Source organism: Pseudochaenichthys georgianus, chromosome 1 (assembly GCF_902827115.2).
Source record: "Pseudochaenichthys georgianus chromosome 1, fPseGeo1.2, whole genome shotgun sequence".
NCBI classification, from domain to species: domain Eukaryota; kingdom Metazoa; phylum Chordata; class Actinopteri; order Perciformes; family Channichthyidae; genus Pseudochaenichthys; species Pseudochaenichthys georgianus.
In genome coordinates this window covers 44,230,496-44,241,549 of record NC_047503.1, presented here as the reverse complement: position 1 = coordinate 44,241,549, position 11,054 = coordinate 44,230,496, and the positions used below count along the sequence as shown (strand labels likewise).

The 11,054-nt window shown below is 42.2% G+C and overlaps 1 protein-coding gene across 1 annotated transcript in view; it reads right to left on the bottom strand.

Moving 5' to 3' along the window:
• Nucleotides 1-574: 574 nt before the first annotated feature.
• LOC117450721 (protein LTV1 homolog) overlaps nucleotides 575-11,054 on the bottom strand; it is a 35,965-nt gene continuing 25,485 nt past the window's right edge. Inside the window, 2 exon segments of the mRNA XM_034088648.2 lie at nucleotides 575-932; nucleotides 10,542-10,742. Coding sequence (XP_033944539.1) covers nucleotides 822-932; nucleotides 10,542-10,742 — 312 coding nt within the window. The 3' untranslated portion in view covers nucleotides 575-821.

Below are 11,054 nucleotides of genomic sequence, written 5' to 3'. Positions count from 1 at the left end.
AGCTCAGTTTTAACATGATAAATGTCATTAGTTTAATTGTGAAAAATACAACATAAATATTAGCAGTTTGACTGTTTTTGGTATCTTTCAGAGGTATTATTTAATTTATCAATTTCTTTGCACTTTTTTTTCCATATCTTGGTTGTTTTTACAGCATGAAACTTAATTTATCTTAAACAAAATCACTTTATAAAGTAACAGTCTTATTATTTACCCCTCTAACGTGGCCATTTGTTGTTGTTGCATTCTGCATCTGTGCTTCTTAAACACATGTATCGACTTCCAAGGTGCATGGAGAAGCCAGCAACAGTTATGCAACAGCCAAAATGCATTTGTCTTACAATACAAACATCTATAAACTAAAGGTACTAATGACACAAATAACGTTAATTTGTGAGCTTCAGAGGAGCCTGGCTTACTGTATACACTTGTTTCCAGTGTTTGTGCTAAGCTAAGTTAGCATTGGGCTGCTTCAGTACAGACATGAGTGGTATCGATCTTCTCATTTATCACCTGCAATAAAAGCGTTTTAATATCCAAAAGCAAGACAACCGATGTGATCACAAAAACAAAATCAAATCAAACTTTTTTAATAATCTTCCTTCTACTCAACATTTATTAATCCTGAGCTGGTAAACTGCAGATAAAGTTCATTTCTTCCTCTTTTGAAGTTGCATCTCGTGATGATTCGAGGAGATTGGAGGCTCGGCTCCCCGCCAGTCGCCCTGTTCGGACTCGTTTCTCAGCTCCACTGAAGTTAAGAGTCCACTGATGGCGCCTCAGAGCGGGTAAAGAAAGTCAGTGTGGGCAGAGTTTGTTTATTAAAGCTTCATGCCTTGGACGTTGGCTCTCAGGCTCAACATCTGCTTCTCCTGCCGCACTTTCTCCTCCTTAAACGCCGTCTGGTTGGCTTTCTTCTCCACTCTCCGCTCCTGTTAAACACACAGAAGGAGCATTTAACACATTGTGAACTGATTAAATACTTTAATGACTTATCGACATATTTTCCTCCATCGTTGGCATTGTTATTATTTTCTGGAGGTACAGGGATGGGGAAGGTGTTTGACTAAAGCCGCTTTCACACCAAGTACTTTGCCGTACTTAAGCCCCGGCCACACGAGGACGATAACGCAAACGGACCGCAATCGTTATCAAAAAAGTATTCCGTCCTCACGCAACAGGCACCAGAAACGTGTCCGTTCACACGAGACCGCTCGAAAGCGCTGGAGACGCGGTAGTACATATGCCAGGCCTGTAAGTGTCGCTGTAGTCTGCCACAAAAGCAGCGAAAAAGACTTCCCGGGCATGGTTGCCCTGGTTGCCATGGTTGCCATTCTGTTTATTCTCCGCTCTGGCTCTTTTTCTCCCTCCCCGAGGCGAGCGTGTGCTCCTGCTGTAAATCTCTGCGGTAGTCCACCAGCAGATGAGAAACACCCACCTCTCCGCCTCTTCCAAGGGACGAGGGAACCGTGCAGCAGAGTGTCAGTTAGATTTTTCTTTCGCCGGTCAACATGTCCTTTAAAGTTTAAATCTTCCCGACAAAATTAGAAAGGTGCCGGTCAGAGGTCTTCTTTGTTATTTATTGAGCTTTAAAACAAATGAATAATGACTATAAGAATAAAAACGGAGGCTCTCTTTTCCTCCCCCTCTTCTGAGAGGCCAGCAGCTGATCTCTGAGCAGGAGACGTGGGAGAGGCGGGGCTATTGCTTCAACGTTATCAGGAAATGATCGTATCGGCGTAAACACAGAGCCGTTTGCCCCCCCAGAGCGTTTCGTTTGCAGATCTACCCACCTCGGGACCCGTTATCGTTATTTGCGTTTCCATGTCGGCCTCGTGTGGCCGAACCGTCTATCTGATAGTGAACTGTAGCAGATATGACCGTTATTGTCCTCGTGTGGCCGGGGCTTTAGTTCCCCCATGGCACTAAGTACAGATCGCGTTCACACCGGAATAAGTTCCCTGAGGGAGGATTATGCAAATGAAGCCGCTGACGTCACTTCGTCTTCTTCTGCTTTGGGTTTACTGGCAGGCCGCAAACCGCTTCACGGCGTATACTGCCGCCCGAAGTCCCCGGAGTTGGGGACTGGCTTCAGTCGAAGCTGCTGGGACTCCCAGCAGCTTCTACTGAAGCCTTCCGAGTAAATCGCCAGAACGCCGACACCTCCTCATCTCCACCGCTCCCACGTTTTATTTTGTGTCGCCATAAGTTAGTCTCTCTCCGTTGGTGCACGAGGCTAATGCTAATGCCAGCAAATACAATGGCGGCTTCACAAAAACTTTTCAGAGTTTTACGGGGCGTGGTTTGCAATTCGCCCAGCGAAATCGAAATTGCTATTCCTTCTCCCCAGGATAGTACCACCTCTCTAGCAGGCACTAACAATGGGGGTAAAAGTTCTCTGAACTAAGTTTTCTTTTTGGTGTGAACGCAAAATTCCAGGCACTATCGGAACTAAACGGGAAAAGTACAGGTAAAAGTACTCCGGTGTGAACGCGTATATATGTGTGAGTATGTAGGTGTGTATATGAATATGTGCATATATGTATGTGTATGAGAGGCCGTCTAGCTCACAACTCATACTTGGTCTTACAAACAATATCAGAATCTCACATACTCCACCAGATTCTTTATCATACCGTCCTTAACGTACTGTCATTCCTTCCTTCATTTACTATCATACACAAATAACTACTCTCTCACACACAAAAACAAACTCTCTTAAACGCACCATCATACTCTCGTACACACACCACTATCGTCTTTCACAAACAACTATAATCTAATAGAACATTATAATAGTGTATGTGAAAGAGGATAGTAGTATGTGTGTAATCGGTAAACAATGTAAGACAGAATAATAACCTATATAAGAGGGAATAGTATTTCATGTTAATAACAATAGTGATTATGTAAAACAGAATAGCAGTGAATGAAAGGCTGAATAATAGCTTATATAAGAGTTCATGTGAATGACTATAGGTATGTGTATAAAACAGAATGATAGGGTGTGTGCATAAGAATAGTGTGAGAGAGTATCATTGAAAAGGAAGTGAGTTTGATTGAAAAGGAAGTTGGACTAAATTCTCAGTTCCTGATTGGCTCTACGTTTTTCGTTTGACGGACACCGCCCAAGAAAGGCAGTAGAAAGCAACCTGAAGAGTAATAGGGTCAAGTCCGTCAGAAAGCAATGACTAAGTGTATGCCTTACACTTGCACTGTCACGGCCCCTACACACGGCAGCGTGCGTTGTCGCTTGCCGGCAGGGGGGGGGGGCTGAAACTCGACCAACAACCAATCACATGAATCTCCTGCCCCAGACACACAAACACACGGTTTGATTGGCTAGAGCAGGGATGGGCAAATGGCCCATACTTGTAGTACTGATACCGTCCACGAGACTCCTAGTTACGTCGCGAGCTGCGTAGATGATTTCAAATACCGCAAAATAATCTGTGACGCATTTGTGTGTATTTTGTTTGTTTCCCGGGGAAACCCTCACAATAAACACCGGCTGTTTTTGTGCCTGCTGAGACGTTAAGTTGGCTCTTGTAATTATGCCTTTACAAGCTTCAAAGTTGTTTTTATCATCTGAATTTGGCGAAACAAGTTTAATATTCTTAAAACCAAGACTTTGTTTATTTGAAATCAGATGAAAACAAACTGTCACGGACCCTGCCGTGTTATCTATGATTACTACGCTTTTCATTCATAATTTCAGCGAGAGGGAGGGGGAGCGGCGCTGAGGAACAGCAGAGTGCGGGCTGACGGGTGTCTGTGTTGACGTTCCCATTATTGTGGAATAAGGGGAATGCAGAGACTGGCTACAAGTGTCTGAGGTTCAAGTTAGACAACTAATGTCTGGGTCAGTGCTCATGACTTCATGTGTATGTCATCTAATGGTTAATCTCAATACACACACATTTTCCGTGCTTTCCAATAGTTTAAAATAATTTTATTCCACTGTTTAATAACCTGTTCAATACAAACATGCCACTTGTACAAATGAAATATCATTTCTGTGAACTGATATTTGTTTAGTGAGCTTATTAGAGGATGTTCCCTTTGATTGTAACATGTCAATGAAGATGTCAGACTCAGTATATTTGTTAATAATTACATACAACACATGGAATTTTGTGTGTGTGTGTTCCAAGTGAATCTGCGGCCCCCTGGTGGCCAGTACATCAATGATGTGGCCCCCACCACCATCAAAGTTGCCCATCCCTGGGCTAGAGCTTGTACTGGCATGATTCGATTGGCTGACGCCTCCGTCGAGGCGTCAAAAGTAGAACATTGCTCTACTTTTGCAGCGAGCACCGCGAGAGAAGCTACGCTTTGCTCCCACAATGCAGTTCGGCGAATCGTGACGTCACCCCATTCAAAATGAATGGGCAGAAGCGTTGAGGATTAGTAACATGTATTGTGTTTATGTGATGACATTTGGAGATGTTTAAACTAGGGCCGGGACTTTAACACGTTAATTAAGATGAATTAATTACAAAAAAATTAACGCACTTTAATCGCACTTATTTTTGCACAGCGGAACGTTTCTCACTGGATGAGTTTCAGGCGTACCGATTATACTGGAGCACCAACTAACGTTCATGACTTCAGCATGGGACTTCAAACAACAACAAACCACGGTGAACAATAGTCAAACATGAACGAACAAGCTGATGAGACCGCTTTGGTCGCCCCGTGGATGGGACATTTTGTTTTAAAAAACGGACGGATGGAAGCGTCGATAAGAGCACGGCTGTGTGCAAATTATGAAAAAAAAGGATTTGCATATCACCGCAGCTCATCAAGCCTAAAGTATCACCTAAATGCAAAGCATGTAGCAGCTAGCATGTAGCAGCTAGCATGTAGCAGCTAGCATGTAGCAGCTAGCATGTAGCAGCTAGCGTGGACGTTAGCCCGACTCCGAGTGCAAGGAACCACACCCTGACCCAACCCACACTCAACCAGAGGACTGGTTTCAGGGCCAGGATAAGTAAGTCCACGTCTGAGAAGCTCACTGGACTGCACTCGACTGTAGACCACTTGGAGTAACATCCATGTGGAAATTGCTTCTCACTGTTAAAAATGCGATTAATTTCGATTAATTAATTAGATTAATTTTTTTAATCGAGTCCCGGCTCAATGAGAAAAATGCGCTAGCATTCGCGCTAGCATTCGCGCTAGCATTCGCGCTAGCATTCGCGCTAGCATGTTTTATTTAGATGCTTTTACGCTGTTGACAGGAAGTTGTTGTTGCTATGGAAACAACATGACTGCGAAAAGAAATATCTTCTACATATAAAGACGGAGAAAGTAAAGAATAAAGTGTATGTTTAAATGTTAGCACCCCCCGAAGAGGCACAAGGTTGGTATTTACTATAATATAAAATTGTAGGTTGTGTCCTAATTCGTTTATAAGCTGCTTTGTAGCTTTGCTGTCTGTTTACAGTTAACTGTTGGTAGTATGCTAAAGTGATTCTAATACGGATTGTGCCTAAACGTATTTTTTGTGTCTTTATAACTCTGGAGTTTCAATCAATTCTAAATCATCAGTAAAGTCTACGACCATATTTCGGAGGGATATGCTACAGCTAGCATTAGCTATATTTACCCTGTTTACACTTAGCGGTGCCGAGTGTTAATCTGTGTATGTTACACTTGCATGTATGAGATCATTAAGTGCCTTGTATCTTCTTCTTTTTTATAGTTTCACTCCGTTTGAATGTCAGTGGACTATAAAGGAGCATGGCTGCTCATTCCCTGGCTCTCAAAAGAGTGACTGGCTGTTTAATCTCTGTTCACACTGAGACAGTACAACACATGGAGAGAACAGTACACCTACAAGCAGGTCACACAGTGTGATCACAAATAGATCAACTCTGTTAAAAATCTGTTTTTATTAAAAAAGTATACCGGCTGCATGTGTGTTCTCAGCCTAGGAGAAACTTGACATGCTTTGGGATGTGTCTGAACCTCTCTTCTGTGGTTCATTAATATGACAGATATTTCAACGTGGGCCTACTTTGTTCATGTGCTGTTCAGGTTAACTTCAGTAGTTGCGTGCTATCATGTATTTACAAAGTGTGAAGAGGAGGCAACTTTAGAATAGGGAACCTGTTCAGGCCAATTAGAGTCAAACTACTAGCTTATTGGTTACGAACTAGGGATGCCAGCGATTATTCGATTATTCGAATATTCGTTACAGTCTCCATAATCAAATATTATTTTTAAAAATCGATTTTATTTATATATATTTTTTTATTATTATTTTTTATTATTATTATTTATGTATTTTTTTTTTTTTCTGGCTTAGTTTCAACCAAAATATATATACATATATATATGCTAATAATAGTAATAGTATTAATAATTGTAAATGGCCATTGGTCACACCACCAGTTTGTTTTACTGTAAACTTGGAGGAAGCCTGCTTGCAGAGCAGACTGCTGCTGCAGCACGCGACACACCGACCCCGCCCCCACCCCCCCCTCTCCCTCACACGTGCGACGTTGGTCTATCACAGCTCAACCTCAACAATGCGTTGGCATTTGAGTGCGAAGCACGCCAAAGAGGTTACAGAGAAAGACGCAGCAGCCGGCCATTACCAACTTCACTTCAAGGCCACGTCGTTGTGATGACATGCTTGTTTGTTGGTTGTACTGTTAAACATGTTACAGTAAAGAAAACAGCGGAATTCCTTTTGTCTGATTTTTTTTTTTTTCGCGGGGGGGGAGGGGTCGAATAATCGATTATTATTCGCCAGGGCTGCCGAATAATCGATTTTGATCATGGTCAGTTTCTGGCAACCCTATTACGAACAAGACTTCCCTTTAAAATAGGGAACATGTTCTTCGATAGAAATACCTAAGTTATTCAGACTTAATTAACACTTATAGATTTGTGTCTTGTTACATAAGGATAGATCATATTTATTGTGGGAGAATTACTATTCTTGTGGTGCTACTGCCTTATTGAGCATATTAAGACCAAACCACTTCCTCACTTGCAATGAATCAGCACTGATCAGAGGGTTAATACGGTCATGTAGAATAAGGCATTAATAAGTGTTTAATAAAGAGCCCATATACTGCTAATGAGCACGTTGATTAACAACCAGTTGGTGGTTAATTTGTGTACCTTAATATAAAGTGTTAACAAAAGTTCTTATTGCAGCTCAAATGTAGCGAGCCGTGCTCTGAGCAGCTTCTGGCTTTGTTCTCGAGGAAACCAGTCGAGGAATGAACATTTAACCTGGCTTCCTGTTGGATCAACCTGACTTCCTGTTGAAGTATACTCAACCAGTACAATGTCCTCTCTCATAAACTCTCAAAAACACAAGCATTCTCTCTCACACACACACTATTATACCCTCATACACACTAAAATGTAACACACACACACACACACACACACACACACACACACACACACACACACACACACACACACACACACACACACACACACACACACACACACACACACACACACACACACACACACACACACACACACACACACACACACACACACACACACACACACACACACACACACACACACACACACACATTATTATACCCTCATACATACTAAAATGTAACACACACACTAAAATGTATCACACACCCACACACACACTAACATGTATCTCACACACACTACTATACTCTCATACATACTAAAATGTAACACACACACACACACACACACACACACACACACACACACACACACACACACACACACACACACACACACACACACACACACACACACACACACACACACACACACACACACACACACACACACACACACACACACACACACACACACACACACACACACACACACACACACACACACACAATTATATTGTAGTATGATGTTGTCTGTAAGTGGGAATAATAGTGTTTCTAAGAAAGTACCGTTTGGTATTTAAGTACGTTTGCTTTATTGCCCAGACCACAGTGTGTGAAAGAGAGTATGACTGTGCGTGTACAAGTGTTTAGCTATATGTATAAAAGAGTTAAATGGTGCATGTGTGAGATTCTGACATGGTTTGTAAGACCCAGTATGAGTTGTGAGCCAGACGGCCTCTCATATGTGTGTGTATGTACATATGTGTATATCAGTGGCGAACCGTCAGGGCCTTCAAGGTATTCAGAGAATACCCTGCAACACTCAGATAAAACAAACAAAACATCGATTTAATTATATAACTGAAATGTAATAAAATGAATAAATGAGAATCGTATCTGTGTTGTTGATCTGTAATATTGCAGTGTTGCGTTGCGGCGGCGGTGGGGGGTGTGTGTCTACAGAAGGTCCCGTTGTGAGACACGGTTCGCCACTGGTGTATATGTCAATCAACAGGTAAAGCAGATTAATAATAACAATAATAATGAATAATAAGGATAATTATTGCAGATTATAAATAAATAATTTAGGGACAAGGGGGTGAGATTAAATAAATACTTCTTCTCACTCCTTTTCGAACACTAGATGTGGGACTGTTTGTGTTGCTAATGCTGTTGTTGTAAATGTTTGTTCTGGTTTATCTTACATGACTATGCACTGCAACTTTTTTTTAGTTTTGTAATTATTTATTTTACTTGTTCGAAATAAAACATATCAATCAATTGTTCTCCATGTCATTTCTTATCATATAAAAGGTAATTAAAAAGACGAATTGATTTGTGGTAAATATTTGAATCCAGGTCGTTCAAGATAAGAGCAAAATCAATCAAATCAATGACATAATTCATTTTATTCAGCCGACTACTGCTTTGTTTGATTAATTGCAGACATATGCCATAAACAAACAAAACCAACACATATCATTTTCTAAAACACCTACTTTCTTTAGTTTCTATCAAATAAGCAGGAGAAATAGTGCATTAGTTGGGATCTACTTTCAGCGGCGGATTGATCCATATTTGGTGCTCTAGTGAGTATTTGTGGCAGCAGGGCGGTGTGTGAGACGAAATAAACGTGTGTGTTTGTGGTGATGAAGGAAATTATCAGCTGGACAACAGTGTTGCTCACTGAGGGCGGTTTTAAATAATATTTTGGACAGGATTGGAGCTCCATGGCACAGAGGAGGACGACACATCAGGAGCTTTGTTGTTTGAGTCTATGTGTTGGATTTGATAACGTGTCACCATGTGTGATTTAAAACAAGTTGCTTGACAAAAAGGACGTGTTCTCAACGCTCTTACCGCTATTGTTTACAAGACAAACTACTAAGGAAAGTGTATTTATAGGAGAGGTATTCTGGGAAATAGTTACCGTACTTTTCGGACTATAAAGCGCACCTGCATATGAGCCGCAGCAGCTAAATTGTCCGTCTGTCTTGCTCTCGTTCTGTCTCTCGGTTCCACTTTTACTTTGGCGTGCTACCTGTCTCACTCTTTTCCGGCCTCCAGCTTTTCCTGCTGGAGCCCGCCCTTAAAGGTGGCGGGCGCGGACCGGTCCTAGAGCCCATTTCTCTCAAATATGTGACCTGCTCCATCGAAATCAGTCGCATTGACCCGAAGACACATTTTGAGTTGTATACACTGCTGGAAAGAGGAGATTCCTAGCTTTCTCATGATATCAGGATTGTTGTTGTTGTTCTCCAAATATTAAGCGAAATATGTCACATTATATAATGACTGTCACCGAGACATCGTTTTGAGAAAAAGGCCTTCAAAGTTTCCTCTTCTCTGGAATCCATCGATCTGATTGATTATTAGCAAATGATCAAAATACTACGGAGGGAAGATATTTTCGTTTGGAGGGGAAGCTCGCGAGTGTGTGTGTCTACGTGTGTGCGTGTGTGTGTTTGTGTATTTTTGCGTTTGTGTGTGTGTGTGTGTTTCCCGGGGAAAACCCTCACGAGAAACGCCGGCTGTTGTTCTGCCTGCAGTGACGTTAAGTTACTCCGTTCTCCGCTTGTAATTATGCCGAAGCTTCAAAGTTGTATTTATCATCTCAATTTGCCGAAACAAGTTTAATATTCTGAAAGCCAAGCCTTTGTTTAATTAAAACCAGATGAAAACAAACTGTAACGGACCCTGCGGTGTTATCTATGATTACTTTACTCTTACGTTCATAATGACAGCCGGAGGGAGGGGGGCGGCGCTGCTGGAAGAGCAGAGTGCGAGTGAGAGGTGCCTGTCTTCGTCCCTTTACGAGCTTCAAAAATGTATTTATCGTGTGATTTTGGAAATAAAAGTTTCATATTCTGAAAGCCAAGACTTGGTTCGTTTAAAATCAAACAAAACACCCGAACCCTGAAAAAATAGTTTTTTACGTAAATCCACGTTTATTCTGAAATGAGCCGTTGCGACTTCCGACTGATTTCGATAGAGCGGGTCACATATTGTTCACAAAGTAGGGTAATGTTGTGAATCGAGTGGCCTGTGTTCGTCGTCCATAACATACGCCTGCCCATACCATAACTCCACCACCACCACGGGCCACTCGATTCACAACATTACCCTACCCCTACCCCTCACACCAGATACTGCCTGGGTTTCGCATCTCTCTCTCACCTTGCGTTCTTCCTTGATGGCGAGTTTCCTCTGCTTCCTCTCCTCTGTGCTCTCCTCCTTGCCGCGCTGCTGGGTGGAAACTCGAGGCAGGTCCGAGTCGTTGATCCTCATCATGCGCTCCGCCTGCTTAGCGGTCAGGCCTTTGGTAGGAAGGACGTCCAGAGGGATGCCCGTCTTCTGGGACACTCGGATCGGCTTCGTCTGAGGACACGAGGAAGAAAAGAATAAACGTTTTGTGTCGACAGTTAAATCCCAGATCAGATGAAGGCTCTTTGAGCAGGTTTTCTCTCACTGATTGTGCCGTCATGTTAACTGCAAGTCACATTTCAGACTTGATCGGACCAATAAAGTGTTATCATATCGTAAAGCTCCTAATGAGTCGTGCCTCGAGAGGATAGACTTTGCTCATCGCTGTCATGATGGAACAGTCTTTATTGAAGTCAGAGTGCAATTATCTAAGAAAACAAACAATTAACAAATACATCACACCTCTTTGTTTTGGTGCAACAGGTG